The sequence below is a fragment of the Corvus brachyrhynchos genome, unplaced genomic scaffold (assembly GCF_000691975.1).
Source record: "Corvus brachyrhynchos isolate BGI_N302 unplaced genomic scaffold, ASM69197v1 scaffold117, whole genome shotgun sequence".
NCBI classification, from domain to species: domain Eukaryota; kingdom Metazoa; phylum Chordata; class Aves; order Passeriformes; family Corvidae; genus Corvus; species Corvus brachyrhynchos.
The window spans coordinates 30,032-46,925 of record NW_008238833.1 but is presented as its reverse complement, the minus strand read 5'-3'; the positions used below and the strand labels follow the sequence as shown (position 1 = coordinate 46,925).

The 16,894-nt window shown below is 40.7% G+C and overlaps 1 protein-coding gene and 1 long non-coding RNA gene across 3 annotated transcripts in view; one reads left to right on the top strand and one right to left on the bottom strand.

The window, feature by feature from the left end:
* LOC108447641 overlaps positions 1–6,326 on the bottom strand; it is an 18,706-nt gene extending 12,380 nt beyond the window's left edge. Inside the window, exon 1 of the long non-coding RNA XR_001863306.1 lies at positions 6,317–6,326. This is a non-coding gene — a long non-coding RNA (uncharacterized LOC108447641). The remainder of the gene's footprint in view (positions 1–6,316) is intronic.
* Positions 6,327–6,708: 382 nt separating this feature from the next.
* The window catches only part of SLC36A4 (solute carrier family 36 member 4), a 39,172-nt gene continuing 28,986 nt past the window's right edge, over positions 6,709–16,894 (top strand). For both annotated transcript variants that reach the window (XM_008636786.2, XM_017738221.1), the window contains exons 1-6: positions 6,709–6,842; positions 7,922–8,045; positions 8,774–8,864; positions 9,868–9,956; positions 11,974–12,069; positions 13,254–13,338. In XM_008636786.2, the coding sequence (XP_008635008.2) occupies positions 7,924–8,045; positions 8,774–8,864; positions 9,868–9,956; positions 11,974–12,069; positions 13,254–13,338 (483 nt within the window). In that variant the 5' untranslated portion in view covers positions 6,709–6,842; positions 7,922–7,923. The remainder of the gene's footprint in view (positions 6,843–7,921; positions 8,046–8,773; positions 8,865–9,867; positions 9,957–11,973; positions 12,070–13,253; positions 13,339–16,894) is intronic.

Here is a 16,894-nt window from a genome sequence, read left to right as displayed (position 1 = left end):
GGCAGTCGTACCTGGCTGGCGCTCGGTTTCTTGGTGAAGTCACGGTCTCCATAGAAGTTTATGGAAATACATTCTCTTTGCATCGTTAGGTGACGGTTTTATCTGCCGTGGAAGACTGGGTTGGGGTTTTCCAGGGCGTGTGTGTGCTTACATATTAGCTGTATTGTAGTTGTTGCATTTACTGTATATTAGTCTTCCCATCTTTAAATCTAAGTGGTGGAGGGCACACAGGTATTAATCTCTTAGTTTTTCTGCCCATGGGTGGACGAGTTAGCACGTAGCTGGTTTAGTTATACAGTACAGTTGGGGCTGGGCTGGGCACATGGAAAATCTCATCTCAAAGCTGTGTTCGCAGAACCACAGGATGGGCCAGGTTGGGAGGGACCACAGTGGGTTCATCGGGTCCAACCTCCTGCTCAAGCAGGGTCATCCTAGAGCACATGGCGCAGGATTGTGTCCAGATGGCTCTTGAGTATCACCAGTAAGAGAGACTCCACAACCTCTCTGGGCAATCTGTTCCAGTGCTCGGTCACCCACACCATAAAGAGGCTCTTCCTCGTGTACACGTGGAACTTCAGTGCATCAGTTTCTTCCTGTTGCCTCGTGTCCTAGTGGTTGGCACCACTGAGAAGAGCTGGGCTCCATCTTCTTGGCACCCTTCTTTAAATATTTAGACATGTTAATGAGGTCCCTTCTCAGCTGTCTGGTGTTGAGGCTGAACAGGCCCAGCTCCTTCAGCCTTCCTTCGTAAGAGAGATGCTCCAGTCCTCCAGTCATCCTTGTTCCCCTTGGTGGAAATCTGAGGATTACAGTTCCACTATAATCTGCAGATTTTGTCCTGTCCAGTGGTAATGATAGGACTTGGAAAAACATGCTTCAAATTTTATTGTCCCCAAGGCTGATCCATCTTGCATTGAGAGATTGTCACTTTGGAGGAAAGGAGGCTGAAAGAAATTTTAGCACTTTTTTTTTCCCCCTGAAGTTCACAGATCTGACAGTTTTCCTGCCAGAACCTATAGAAATGGGATTTTCTGTGGGATTAACTGTTTAAAAATGCAGTTTCGCGCCTGATAATAATTCCGAAGTCTTTTGCATGGTTCAGTGCTATTGAATACTTAATAAAATTGAAGTCTTGCCAATGCGTTGTCACTTGAGAGCATGTTAATTGTAGAAATGTGTGGCTTGGTCTAGGCAGGATAGTGGATTATTTAAGACTAGTGTCTGTCCATATAAATGATCCATTGTGGGTTGGGGTAAAATTGCTCCTCTAAAAGTGTGCAATAGCTATGCAGACCTGTGTGCACTTTGGTTTAATAACTCAAGTGTCCCATTTTATGAGCCTTCTGGATCCAACAGTTACAACGCAAAAGCAAACAGTTCCTCCTGCTTATTGAGGGGGATTATTGACTTTCAACATTTGACTAGAAATAACTGTTCTCAAGATTAATAAATTCTACCACAAAGCTGAATAAATCTACTTTATTAAGTTACAGTCTGTAATGGAGAGAAATAAATGACCTGAGATTTATTTTCCAGAGAGAAATAAAAACGGGATTGAAATAACTGCACGGAGCATAGCTTGGAGTTCTTGACAAACAAACACAAGCTAATTCGCACTTTTAGTATTTTGGAAAATGTAATTATTAGCATTTAATAGGAATTTTTAAACCAGATTTGATTTTCCATTTCAATTTTTTTATTTTGAGGGGTTTGTTTGCTTGTTTTTGTATCTCTTATATTCAATAGGAGTAGCTGTAGTGGAAAATAAAAAGGGAGCTGGCTTGTGTATGATTTAATGGGGTTATCTGTTATTTCCCCCTTGAGCTAGGAAAATCTACAAAGGTTTATCCATCTGGACCAGCATGCCTCTAGCAGTACCATTCATAGTCACTTTGTCTTTCTCTGTAATGTCTTTGGAGGTGGTGGAAGCATGTGACTGAGTAACGTGGCAGTCATGTGTGCTTTGTGGACAAAGCACTACTGTACAGTTAGCTGTCTTCTGGAGAAGTGCTGGCAAGGTTATTTGTAGGCTAAAGAACCTAAATACCTAAACAGGTATTTCCTTCTGTGGTTGAGGGAGTAACTGAGCATTACTTTGAAAATAATTAGTGACAATGTTTTCTTTGTAATTACATTTATCTTGAGAGCCCTGGTTCTGAATGCTGGATTGAAAAGCTTCTCCACAGCACAGAGGCAATACACTGATCATCTGTGAACTGAATGCAGTTGCTGGGAACACCAAGCCTCTCCTGTTGTCACAGATGTGGTTGCTGCCAGATATAAGTGTTGCTTCTGTGTTAACACTGCAGTAGACTCCTTGAATGTGTCTGCTGTTCATAGACTCAGTCACTAACTTTGTCCCATAAGAGCAGCCAGCCCTGGTTGGTGGCAGAAGCTCTGGATATGCCCTCTGGATCACGAATATGACTTTCTATAGCCCGTGGGAAAATATTAGCATAAAGCCGCATTTTAGGCTAATGTAAAGATAATGTGGTGCTGATTTTCTCTTTTATGCAGCAGTCAAAACAGCTGCTTGCTAAATTGAATCTTTATCCCAATTACAGAGGCGCTGGGTCACACTATTTAATAAACACATTTTACTGAACTGTGAATCTTGGGCAGTGTTTCTGGCCCTGTGGGCGTGTTCTTGTCTAGAAGCTGACTGAGCAGTGAAGCATGTACAAGGCCTCCTTTGCCTATTGCTTTTTGCTGAGCACTTCATGTACGTGTGATGTGTTGCTCCGACAAGACCTGTGTGTTCCTTCTCCCATAAATGAGTAAAACCAGCTGATGCAAACAATGGTGTGCTGTATCCTGTCCCCCAAATCTTCATATGCTTGCATGTCAAATCCAGTTCATTCTGTTTGCTGACACTGACTTCAAAAACCTGAAGGGAAAAAACCCCCAAGCGAACAAAAACCGGATTGTATTGTTAAAATGGGTTTAGAAAAGGGGTTTTAGACATTTGTCAGGGGCATGACCTTCTCCAAAGGAGCAATAGAAGATTGTACTTGGCTTTTATTTTTAATATCTCCTTTAAGTTGCTATGCCCACCTGGCAAACTGCTTCATTCTTTTGTCACTATTTCTTCCATAAAATGAAAATGATGGAGATCAGTTTTATCCCTGGTGGTGATGAGTGGTTCAGTTAAATTTGGAAGTGTTAATTGCTTGAGCAATATAGAAAAATTAACTAAAGTTCTCAGTGGAAATTAATTTCTTTGCAGAACTTTCGAACCAGCGGATTTCTTCAGCATGCTCTAAAAGCTTTAGAATTAAGTAAATTTATTAAAAGTTCAAAAGTTTCTTTGGCAGTATGTCCATAAGTGTTGGCAAGAAGCTGGCAAATTCTAGGGGATAGAAAAGTACATGTGAAGATACAAAACTGGAAATACTAGTCATAACAATTTTAGCACTATGGATTTAATCTCACTGTGTAACTGGGGGCTGATTAGTGATTAAAATTCGGGTCTTTGAGGATACAGTGTTGACATTTATGCATGATTATAGTGTGATGTGTAGCTGTAATGAATCAGTGATTTATCTCTCCAGTGGCTTAAGGAATTAGTTTCAACATTGGAGTGATAATGCTGGGAGAAGTTGAAATGCACTTTGTGTTGCCTTGGTTGATAGTAGCAGTACTCGCAGAGCTTTTCGGCACCCTGCTTTCATGGATGTTCACAGAAGAAAGCAGAAACAATATCAGTTTAATTAACTGTTAAAGACAATTAGAAAACAGCATTTGATCTGAAAAGATTTTTGTGGTGGAACAAGGAGGAAAGAAATTCATATTGGGTGGTGGAGGGACAGGGCTGAAAATTGACTGGTGCTTTGTCTAAGTGAAAACAAAAGGGTGTGCAGAAATGAGTTTCCTTATTTTTAGTTGTGCTGAATAATGATAATGCAAAATTTTCAGTGAGCTCTGTGTCTGAGCACTGGGATGGATTATTCATAGTGTGTTTGGATGCAGCCAGGACAGTTTGGTGGAGCACGGATCTAATGTTGGCTGAGGTGTGCTCTGCACCATGTGCTTTGTGAGAGCAGCCAGACTCTGAATCAGTCTCTGATTCAGGTATGACATGCATATGCTTTTCTTGTGCTGCAGTTTGAGATTGTATTTAAATTGCACATACTGGACCTTTGTAGGAAGGAATCAAAGGAAATATGGGTATTTGGTGCCAGTTTTCTGGTTGTGACTGCGGACGTTCCAGAATAATTAATTTCAAGCTAGGTCCAAGTATGCAAAGCTCAAGCTTTTTTCCTTTGCTCTAGACTACAAGTTTGGACCCATTAAATTTGGATGTTACACAAACACGGATGTCAATGCAGGTAGGGACTGTGCAGTTGGACACAGCCACATTATTCCAACAATAGGGATGTGTTATCAAATGAAAACCCATGCTTAGAAAGTCTTATGATCCAAACCTCCTGTTAATGTCTCAGTACCATTACTGTTAGTGGGCTCACATATTTAGGCCAAAACAGTTAACCAGTCATGGGATGAAGGAGGAAGGATGAGGAAAAGAGACAATTCAATAGCATTTTTATGGCTGGAATAGAGACCAGATAGCATTGTTGGAATGTTTTATGTAATGCAATATTTCAGAGGAACCTGTATAGTTACGGCAACATGAGCTGGTGCTCATTGCTGTTACCTGTGTTTTATAACTTCTAATGGAATTTATTCTCAAATGCATTCTTACATTAGAATAGGAACAGTGAACTCCCAGCCTTAGTGTGCATATTGGAAATGGATATTCTTGGGTCTAATTTAAGCAATTTCTGAGAAAGTGGGTGAATGGGACAGTGGGGCAGTGATAACAATAACCTTTAGATGACTATATGGCTTTAAGAATGGGAAGATGACTTTTCAGAAGAAAAATAGCTTGTGTTAGGAAAATTTTTATTACTTAAAAGATGAGGGGCATGCTTGAGTATGTCTAAATCTATTCTTAAAGGACTACCTTTGGATCAGAAGTTGGGTCAGGAAGTTGGGAGAGAAAGTAAAATGGGATGTCTAAAATGTTCAGAGTCTTCTGTGTGTCATCTGGCTGCATGGTAAACAGTGTAAATGTGTGTATATGTCACATGTTTCAGGTTGCAATGGAAGAAGAAAATTTTACTTTTCTCCCTTGACTGGGCAGTAGGTGATATCCACCAAAGCTGTTGGTCCTAAGGGTCATGCTAGTCCCTTGCTACTGCTAAATAAGAACCTTACTTGCTGCGTGTTGTCATTATTGTTTAGCATTACGAAGAGCATCCTACAAAATGTGATGGAGACAAATCTGGAAATTTTTTTTTTTTTTTTAATATGTTGTTGAAACTTATGTGATCACAGACTTGCATGCTTGTAGTTCGGCTTGTTCCTTCAGATTGTGACTTTAGAATCAATACGTTAAAGAATGAAAATCAGCCTAATCAATTGCTCACTAGGTGAAACTTCCTACTCCCTCTGATCCCTGAGGAGATAAATGTTGGTTCCAGAACTAGAGTATGCCGGTCTTTGTGAGCATCAAATGAGCCCCACAGGGACTCAGAGCTGAGGGGGAGGATGGTTGTGGCATCCTCAAGAACTAGTCAGCACAGTGCTGTGGGAGCAGAGGGAAGGAACTTTGCTGCTCCTTCTTTTGATCAATTCACAGACTGTATTCCAGGTAGAGAAATGTGATGGAGTCCATCCTGACTTGTGTAATTAGACTATCACTGAGTATGAATTTTCTTTACAGTGTACTTGCTGGTTGAGCCTCTGACCTCTGGTTTTTGCTCGACTGGGCATCTTTGCTTCTGTCAAGTGCTTTCATTGCTGGCTTTCAGCTTTTCCGACATGAAACTTTGATGACCTCTTCGTGTTTTCAGGAGAGTTTGAGCCATATGATTTAATTTTAATGACTTGGATAAGCTGCCTTCTGCTTTGTAGGATTCTTACACATGTTCTACAGTTTTCTTTAGAAGTTTCTGTTGTTTAGCATTGGCTTCAGTGCCCTGCTGGTGGGTTAGACATCTCCAAGGTTTCATAAAAACCTTAATGATTTGTTTAATGGCTGTGGTGGGTTGACCCTGGCTGGATTCTGGGTGTCCACAAAAGCTACTGGAGAAAATATAACAAAATGCTTGTGGGTTGAGATAAGGACAGGGAGAGATCACTCGCCACTTACAGTCATGGGCAAAACAGACTTGACTTGGGTAAATTAATTGAATTTCTTACCAGTCAAATCAGAGCAGGGTAATGAGAAATAAGAATAAATCTAAAAAATCATCTCTCCCTTCTTTTCAGGTGATCAACTTCACCCATAATTTCTGTACTTCCTCCCCTCCACTGGTGCAGGGAGATGGGGAATGGGGGCTGCAGTTAGTTCATCACATGTTGTTTCTTCTCCTTCTTTCTCTTCGGGGGGAGGACTCCTCACACTCTTCCCATGTTCCAGTGTGGGTCCTTCCCATGTGAGACAGTCTTCCAGAAACTGTGTGTGTCCCCTACTGGGTCACAAACCTGCCAGCAAACCTGCTCCAAGCTTAGGCTTTTCTCTCCGTGGGGCCACAGGTCCTCTGCCAGGAGTCTGCTCCATCGTAGGCTTCCCCCGAGGTTACAGCCTCCTTTGGGCATCCCCCTGCTCCACTGTGGGTCCCTCCATGGGCTGCAGCTGGATCTCTGCTCCACCCTGCACCTCCATGGGCTGCAGGGGCACAGCTGCCTCATGAGGGGCTGCACCAGGGGCTGCAGGGGAATCTCTGCTCTGGCACCTGGAGCACCTCCTGCCGCTCCTTCTGCACTGACCTTGGGGTTTGTGGGGCTGTTCCTGTCACATATTCTCAGTCCACTCTCCAGCTGTTGCTGCTCTGCAGGTTTGTTTTCCCTTCTTAACTATGTTATTGCAGAGGTGCTGCCACCATCACTGGTGGGCTTGGACTTGTCCAGCAAATCATCATGAAACCAGCTGACATTGGCTCTGTTGACATGGCGGAAGCTTCCAGCAGCTTGTCACAGAAGCTGCTCCTGTAGCCCCATCACTACCAAAACCTTGACACGAAATGGCTGCTTTGTAATGTAAATGTAAATGTGGCGTGGTTTTTTTGTTTGTATGGGTTTTTTTTAATACAAAATGTTAACATCATAGGGATTTCTCTTTTTTTTTTGGAGAAAGTTACGGAAATTGGGACTTATTCAACATATTTTATGAATGGATACTGTGGTAGGCAAGTGTAGGGTAAATAATCTTTTTGCTCTTGGCAGGATTTGCTTTGCTTAACTGTAGTAATTTAAAATGGTTATAATTTCCTCAACATTAAAGTGGCATAAGCTGTTAGTTTTGCCTGAAAGGCAATTTTGTTCACTACTGACTGCTTGCTGTTACTTGGTGCTGTTATTTGGCTGGAGTTTTATGCCAGTTTAAAAAGGTGCATGAAATTGCAGCTTTCAAAGCATGCAGCCTGATTCCTGTGTTTTGGTTCTTTCTTCAATGAGTGGACATATTTTCTGTGAGATCTGTCTTACCGATCTGTTTTAGGATGGGGATGTGCCCTTGCTCACCACTGCTGAGTGCAGACTGAGTGTTTAATTCTGCAGTAGCTACCAGTGGTTAAGATGAATCTCATCCTTTTGTAATGATGAATGACTTTTCTGTTTTGCTTAATGTTGCATTAGCTTGCAAAATGATTTAAACCAGCGACATTTCCATGATAGAAAGTTGTTTTTCTTAATGAAAAACTGTCGTGTTTGGCCATAATAATAATAATGAGATGATGTTCCACTTTAAAGAGAGAGGATATCCTGTGCAAGCTTGTGCTCCATGTATCTGCTTAAATCATCTTTATAGTTAGGAACATGTTTAAACCTCATGGCCTGGGAAGTTTGAATCATGTTTTGCTTCTGAACTGTAAAAGCTTGTTTCTAATGCTAATGTAGTGTTAACTCTGTTGTACAGGCATGGAAGTAATGAAGCCTTTAATTGATGAAGAAGACTCAGATGGCATCTCAGATGAAGAGCATGAAAATACTTTCCTGCCAGTTAAGACGCATTACCAGCTTGAGAATGAAGAAAGCATTACGTATGTGTTAAGTATCCGCTTATTCAAATTTCTTGCCTCTGACTTGTTTCTTGTGAGCAGTTTACTGAACTCTGAAGGGGTTTTCTTGCACCTGCAGAAGAGTTTTGTGGTTATAAATAAGGACTTCGCATAGTTCTCCCAAAAAGCAGCTCATTTTGAGTAGGTTCTCTGTTCTTTTGATGCAAACAATATACTGGCTATAAAATATTCCAAGGTTCCCATTTGTAAAGGAATTGGGATACTCAACTCCAAGTGCTGTTTAAAGAAGATTTTGAGAAGACTATGGAGATAACCTGTTTTGAAAGTTTCATTATAAAAGCTTGTAAAGGTTTTGGGTTTTCTTTCTTTGGATAAAGCTTTGGCTGACAGCATTGTGATTTGCAGCTGATGATTGTTTCGAATGTTACTGGTTTTAAAATGACATTGATAAAACTTGGTAATTTTGACTCTGAGGCAGGAGAACTATGAAATTTCTGAGAAATTAATATTTCATAAGCTGGAATAAAGACCTGAAGATCAGACATGTGTGTTCTATTTGGGGGTGCTCACATGTACAGATGAATAAAAACACTATTTGCATGTGCTGCACTTTCTTTAAACTAGCTGGACCACTGTAAGTTGTAAGTTGAAGCTTGAAATTTATTACTTTATTATAGACAGAGGGTGTGGTTTTGTTTTTGCCATCTGCCCCATCTGTGTGTACTTCTAATGTGACATTTTATCCTCAGGTTTATACAAACACTGACTCACCTCCTCAAGGGAAACATCGGAACTGGGCTTCTTGGTCTTCCGCTTGCGATAAAAAATGCTGGCATTGTGGTAATTCTTTTTTCATAGACAAGAAAAATCATCTAGAAAGATTTACAGATAAGGTCCTGAAAAACTAAAATCTCAATACTTATTGTTTGTCACTCCCATCTTAGTAGAGTTGTTTCTTCTCTTTAATTTGTTGAAATCAGTACTGAAGATTAAGATTTTTGTTGTTTTAAAGAAAATTACTCTTGCATGAATTGCATTTTTGCTTAGCCAAAGTGTTTTTCTGGTCCAAACAAAAACTTTGTGAGAAAGAAAGAAAGATTTTAATTTACTCAGACTCCTATGATGTCTCATGGGAATTGTTTCTATGGGGTTGTCTTATCTTTGTCCAGACTTCTCTAGAGGCAGATTGTATGTTTTAGGATGAAGCATCAGCTTGTTAAATCAATCAAGTGTTTCTGCAGAAACAGGGTATAGCTCAGGTTGTTTATGGTAACAAACAATTGGTAACAAACAATGCATTTCCTAGGGCAGGGTAAATTTAATCAAATGAAATTTCATCTTATGACTAAATAATCCTGTAACTCCATAGCACAGGTTGTTAGTTTGAGAGTGAAAGTTACATGTGTGTAAGGCAAGTTCCTTCTGTGAAAACTTCAGGTCAAACTCCGGCTCTGAAACAAGTGATACAATTTGGTAATTATCTATGACTTGTAACTTTTACTGTCATTTCCACTTCAAAGTAGTTCAAACCACTGAATTGTGTAGTCTGTGCAGTCTTCTCTCTTGACAAACTTCTTCGGCAGCTGAAGCAGTTAGAGGAGTGAAGTACCCATTTGGTACTTGTGGCTTGATCACCCCTGAACAGCCTTCTCTTAAGTTGTGAACTGAAACTAATGGATGCCATGAAACAGCAGCAGCAACACCCCACTGAGGGGGAAAAGTTTTTAGTTATTACTTTATTTGCTACAATGTGAAGCTTTTTTCGTGTAAAAATTTTTCCCCAGCATATTTTCATTAAATTTTCTGTATCTCCTGTGTTGTCCCTTTTTTTTTTCCGTACCAGGTTGGACCAATCAGCCTTGTGTTCATAGGAGTTATATCTGTTCACTGTATGCACATCTTGGTACGTTGCAGCCACTGTCTATGTCAGAGGTAAATGTGGAACTACTCATTCAGTTGCTGAGTTTGAGTATTATTTTTTTTCATTTCTCTTTTCTGTCTGTGATTTTCAGTCTACAAAGTATTCTGATGCTGCAGCAGTTTCTTCTGTCAGTTTAGAATCTTCTACTCAAATTCTTAGCGTGCACCTAGTAATGATAGCCATGCTTTGTGCAACTGTCTTGGTTTGAAAGACAGGTGTCTGCTAAGGAAGGCAGAAGCCTCCCTTGGAATGGCAGATGCAACCCCTTCCCTCCAAGTTATTATAATTTTGAAATCAAGGGCTTTTTTAGGCAAAGATGTGGGAAATAGGAATAACAGTTCTTTACTATTATATATATAACCAGTCAAACAAACAGCAATAACTATGGCAGTAACCGCACACACAAACCCAGTGCCAGCCTTCTCGGCTGTCAGGCTATTTCCCCTCGGGTGCAGTTCCGCTCGCAGCCGGCAGGGGCGCTGGCGGCTCCCGGTGAGCAGGGCAGGTGCGATGGTTCCCCCGCGGCTGCAGGAGGCGCTCCGGAGCGAGCTCGGGAAACACGTGGCACCGGTGCCCTGGGATCCCGGGAAGGGATGGGACAAAGGCTTCACAAACCCCAGACGGCTGGCCCCGGTGTCCAGCCGGACCCTCGGGAACAGCAGGGCAGCCACACCCCGGCTCCCAGTGGGGCAGGGAAGGCGGGCTTTGGGATCCCGGGGCTTCTCCAGCAGAAGGAAAAGCAGCCGAAGAAAGCAGCCTCCCTCTCTGTCCAGCTGCGAACTCGGAGACCGACTGCCCCCACACCCAGGTGAAAGAAAAGGAGCAGTCAGCTCTTCTGTTTTTCTTAAGTACCCAGCCATTTATTCCCGTAGCAACATGTATGGGCAAAATTCCTTTAACAGAAAAAAACCCCTAAAAACCAGGAGAGCTCCTAAAACCCCAACAGCAACACAGTGAAAAAACATATTTGTTCTCTGCTCTTATACAAAATGAGGTTGGTTTAACTTGTGTTACCCAGTACCCTCTTCCCTGCTGGCTAATAATCAGGTTTTAACTCACTACAGTTTAGGTGCTTGTTTTCAGTCAGTTAGTCCTTCTTTTTATTCATAGCTTTATTCATAGCTTTGAAAAATGTATAATTTATAAATACCCCTTTAATAAGTACTTTATAGGAATAAAAGAAGTAAGAAATGCTGTCAATGTCTTTCGTGATTATATGTGAGCTCTGTCTCTGAATTGTGGCAACCTGATTCCTTGAAATTGTAGTGGTGAAGGAATGTGTTAAAGTGATCCCAGTGAGCAGATAAACTGAATATTCCTCCAAGTGAGACGTGCAATACTGGGGGAAGCAGTAACTCAGATTTGACTGATAGAGTATTTTGATTAGTAGTGACTTTCGTTAAACATTTTTATTGTACTGTTAGGTGTTAAAGAGAAGCAGTGGGAGGGTCTCATGTTTCAAAGTGCAATGAACTTTTGAACTGAGTAGAATCACGAAACTATTCATGTCCCTGTAGCTGGAAAATCTATTTTACCAAATTAATATGATACTGTACTTTGAACAGACCCTGTCATTCCTGAATTTTTCCTCTGTAGTTTTGAATGGTCTTTAAAGTTGATGAGTGAAATAAGATCATTGAATCAATTGTGGTTAACTGCTTGTGCAGCAAGAGTTGTTGTATTTTGTTTAAGTTCTTTGTGGCTTTTAGATTTGAGGTTAATTTCTTAAACTCATAAGAATATGATTTTGGAGTAATTATCAAAAAAACCCCTTGTTTTGTAAGAAACTCATTTAATACTGTTGAACTGGGGGGAAGCAACACTGTGTTTCACATGCTTGTAGAGTGCTAAGTAGCCCTTCCTGGAGTATAGAAGCCCCAACCATATCTCTGAAGTTCAGCAGCAGCACAGTGTTGCCAGAGGTGACAACTTGTTATCATCATGGAAGACCAACAGCATTTTCATAGTAGGGTTCTAGGTCCTCCTAGTTTCTGATAACTCTGTTCTTCCGTTACTTTTTGATCTCAGGATGAAGAAGTCCTCACTGGGATATAGTGGTACAGTTAGCTGTGCAATGGAAGTGGGGCCCCTGACTGCGCTTCAGAAACGAGCTTCTTGGGGCCGGTATGTTTGAATTAGAATTTAATTGAGGAAATTAAGTTTTTTAAGTTAATGGCTGCACTTGGAATGATTAGGAGATTTCCATTTTACTAAGATGTTACCTTCCTTAAAAATGCTTTTATGCAGTGTTACTTGTTATTTCCTGGTGCCAGCTAGTAGTTGTGAGATGGGAGGATGTGTGACTCTATTAGGCATTTCAATTTTCAGTTCTACAGGAGCTCTGAAGAAAAAGAATTTTGTTTAGTGATATAGGAAGAGATGTGTTGTAACCAGAAGTGCATTCTCTATTGTCTAATGTAGTGAAGTAGTTTAAGTTTTCATTCTCTTTTCCCAGCATTTCTCTGCATTGCAGGTTGACACTGCAAATGTTAATTACTTTAATATATGTGCTCTGAAAGGAAGCAAAACAATTCTTTGATTCCTGTTTAGATATAACATACAGATAATGGAGAAATACTTACTATTTTTGCAATAATGACATGAAGATATAAATGACTTGTGTCTGTTAAATATTTTATCCCTCTTTACGTAAAATACATTATTTTTTCTTTGCCAATTGTTGCTGTTTGTAGAGTTTATGGTACTGACTGCAGAGTAGTGAAATTCCAAATCTGAAACAGGCATGTTGTTCAGCATTAGTTTAAAATGGTTTTTACCTCACTCGTGGAAGAATTTTTTATATTCCTGTTATTTTCAAGGATGCAGCATCTTGCTAGTGAGCTAGTGTTTTAAGATCTTTTGTGATAACTTTGTCGGAATGGAGTAGAGCTCAATTAGAGGGAAAATCGGTTTGTTTGGATAGATAATGACAATTTTCTATTGCACCAAAGAGTGACAAGCCTCAAGTGGCAATTGGGTCTCCAGAGACTCTGTGCTGCAGCAAATCTGTTCTCTGGGGCAGATCTCTGCTCTGTGCTTGCCTCTAGCAGAGTTTCATTACAGTCTGTCCTCAGGCCACCTCTGTGTATCACTTTTTTCAAGCACAGTCTGAGCCACAGTGTTCTTTCTGTAAACACCACCCAGGTTTGACATAGGAGGAACATGCAGTGCACGGCTTGTGAGATTAATGTGCCATTTGAATCTAGCATTTTGACTACTCTGAAAAGGAGCAGGAGTTGTGTATTAGGTAGCAATGGGTTAATAGTTTGGATTTTAAGTATAATGTATGTTTGTTTTTTCTTCCTCAGGTGTATTGTGGACTTTTTCCTAGTGATAACACAGCTGGGGTTTTGTGCCGTTTATGTTGTGTTCTTGGCAGAAAATGTGAAACAAGTGAGTAATGCTGCCATATGGAAGCAGTTATGGGTTTAGATTCATTTTTCCTCACTTTATTTCCTATAAAGCTTTTGGTAAAAAGGGGCAATGGGCAAGGTGAACTAAATTCAGATCTTGTGAAAGTGTATATTTCCTTCTGACTTGTTTGTTGAATTTAAAAATTAATTGTGGAAATGATGGAAAATAAGGCATAAACTCGTCTAGGAGCCAGTTGCTCCAGAATTTTTTTTTTTTTTCTCTAGGCTTTCTGCTGACTTCCTTTTTTTTCCCCCTCGACATCCTGGACATATTATCCTTTTCAAGTAACTGGAATTTCTTTTTTGGTCCTTGTTTAGTCCCTTCTATTCACAGGATCCACTGTATCTAAATGAATCCTGATTTTTTTGCAAAAAATGCCTGACATTGAAATTTCCACAGCTTCCTCAGTAGTCAGTTCCAGTGCTTTCTTTATCTGTTAGACAGCTGCTTCTTTGTAGAAGCTTCAAATTTCTTACTGATATTGTAAGTTCTTTATTTCTTGTTCTAGCTAGAAGTAATTTATTCTTTTCTATTTGTGGACGCCTTTTATATTTTTGAATATTTTTATCCTGTCTCCCCTCTATCTAATAGAGGGGAGACATGATATAATTTTAAAATTGTTTTTGCTCTTCTGTGAACTCTTTGCATTTGGTCACATCTCTTTCTTTCAAGTTTTATCCCTGAATTGCATAAGTCAACTAAACATTGCAAATGGATCACCACAACCAGAAATGCCTTTACACATCGCATTGCAATCCCCAAACCTTTCAATAAAACCCGGCTACCCCTGTTCTTCCCTACAGCCATCCATCACTGACAAAAGCAAACAAAACCATGCCTGTCACTTTTGTGACAGCTGCTCCTGCTTTCATTCACCTGCTTTGTCTCTTGTTCTCCAGTCCTTCTAAGCTCTTTCTCATAGGGGGATTCTGTTGATGGGGTCCCTGGTGGGTGTTGTTCCCTCCTCTGGGCACACTGGGAAGTTGCAGTCAGCAGTTTGTGTGTCTGAGCATGTGGTCCATGGAGGGTCAGCTGGCACTGGATGGATGCTCAAACACAGGCATGTTGAGCATGTGGTGCTTGCTCTTCCATGGGCTTTTTATGATTCTAGGACTCTACCAGAGTGCTGTGTTGTGTTTTCTGCTCTGGAGACTATGATTAGTCAGTTGTCATAAAGATAATGAGTCTGAGTCTGGGCCTGTGTCTGTACAAGCACTGGTGAGGCAGCACCTCGAGTTCTGTGTCCAGTTCTGGGCCCCTCACTTCAAGAAAGACATTGAGGTGCCAGAGTGAGCCCAGAGAAAGGCAGTGGGGCTGGGAAGGAGTCTAGAGACTAAGTCATATGAGGAGTGACTGAGGGAGCTGGGAGTGTTAAACTTGGAGAAAAGGAGGCTCAGGACTGACCTTACTACTCGGTACAACTACCTGAAAGAACAGTGTAGCCAGGTGGGGCTTGGCATCTTCTCCCAGACAACAAGTGGCAGGATGAAAGGACATAGCCTGAAGCTGTGCCAGGGAAGGCTTGAGGTTGGACATCAGGAAGAATTTCTTAATGGAAAGTGTTGTTAAGCGCTGGAACACACTACACAGGGAGGTGGTGGAATCACCAGAAACGACTGGATGTGGCACTCAGTGCCATGGTCTAGTTGACAAGGTGATGATCAGTCAAAAGGTTGGACTCAGTGATCTTGGGGATCTTTTCCAGCACAAAATTTCTGTGGTTCTCCGATTCTATGTATGTTCCTGTAATTAGTGAAGTGAGGAAAAAGGTACGGTAGGTTGCTAAGCATTAATCATCCATTCTTATTCTACTCATAAGGTAGGCAACAGGTGCCTTGGCGTAGCTTACCTTAATTTAATTAGGAAGAAGAGTGTCCCTTTGGGCAGTAAGCACATAGAAGATAGTTTGGTTTTTTTTCATTCCATCATAGATGAGTATTTATATTGTATTTAAGAAGTGTTTCAAGTTCTGTGGATGAAGATCCGTATAGATGAGGCAAATTTGTGTATTTGGAAGCTGGGTACTCTGTAATTTGTATCTTGTAAGGGACAAAAAATATCCCAGCCTTTAAAACTGCAGTCCTACCATCAGAATGTGTCTCAATAGTTAAAAATCCTATCTGATGTCCTTTTGCTGGCCTTCTGAAACAAGATTTTTAATGCATCCTTTGTAATGTAAGGTTGAATTAAAATCTTTCTTATCAAATATTTACCTGATGAACTGATTATGTATGTGCTGTGGCCTTAGGCAAAAGATGAGACTGAATACTTGCTGACCTTGGCTTTTGTAGATTCGTGAAAGAAAAAAATCCCTAAAACCTTATTCAGAAAACATGTTGCTTTCTTGAGGAAGAATTGAAAGCTCTTACAGGAAAGCAACTGCTGCAAAAGCAGTAGCTGCAGAGACCTATAACATGGACCGTATGGATGGATTAAATGCATTGGCAATTCAGAAGTTCCACTTCCAAATGTACTTGATTTGGACTGCTCTGTGCTTGCTCTTCTGTGAGGGAGAAGTCTGTTTTCTTCCTGGCAACTTTCTATTGCAGAAATCAGTCCCGTAGAGGGCACCAAAGAACAAAAATTGGTACAGCCTTAAATCTCTAATGATTGGGGTAGTGAAAGGATGAGGAGGGTGAACAGAGGGAGTGGGGGGTGGGAAGGGGAGAACTAAGATAAAGGAAAAACATAGTAAAAATGCTATTAATGGCACACCTTGACCAATATATCTGCATTATAATCTGTACTTTGCTGATCATATTTACATGTTGGTGTGTGCAAATTAAACCCACCGAAACTGGGGGAAACTTCCACTGAGATTTTTCTGCATTGCATTAGTATTTTCCAGACACTGTGCTACAAGATCCTATTTTCAGTTGTATTGAATGTCAAGTCAAGCTTTTCCTAAGGAATATTTTCCAGGAGCACCAAAAAAACTTAGACTGGTGACAAAAGTTCTGGTTAACTCTGTCAGGATGTAATAAGAGGCTTATGGATGAAAGTATTTCAGATTGGAGAAGAACAGTGAAGCTGGAACAAAAATCTTGAGGACTGACTGCAGCAAATCTAGAGAAGGAACACACAGGGATGGGAAAAATAACCTGTGCTCAAAAGGGCATGGTCCCCTTTCATGCCATAGTTACTTGGCGTTTCCTGCTTGGACAGCAGAAGACCCTACGTCAAGAGTCTTGTCATTTCAGTAGAATCATAGACTTGTTAAGGTTGGTTTCGCAACAATTATCAAGACCAGCTGTTAATCCAACACTGCCACGTTCAACACTAAACCATGATCCCAAGTGCCACATCCACACTTTAAAGGGTGATGATTCCAACACTTTCCTGGGCAACTTATTCCAGTGCCTGGCCACCCTTTCAGTGAAAGAAAATGTATCAATTTTCTTATGAATGTTTGCTGAGTTCTCCGGAGAAGTGTCCTCTTTCATTGTTTGCTGATAAAGCTAAGAAATGAAAATTTCTTGCTTTTTGTGAGCTTTTTTTTTAGATCTTTAGCACCCTGAAGATGACTTATTGGTAG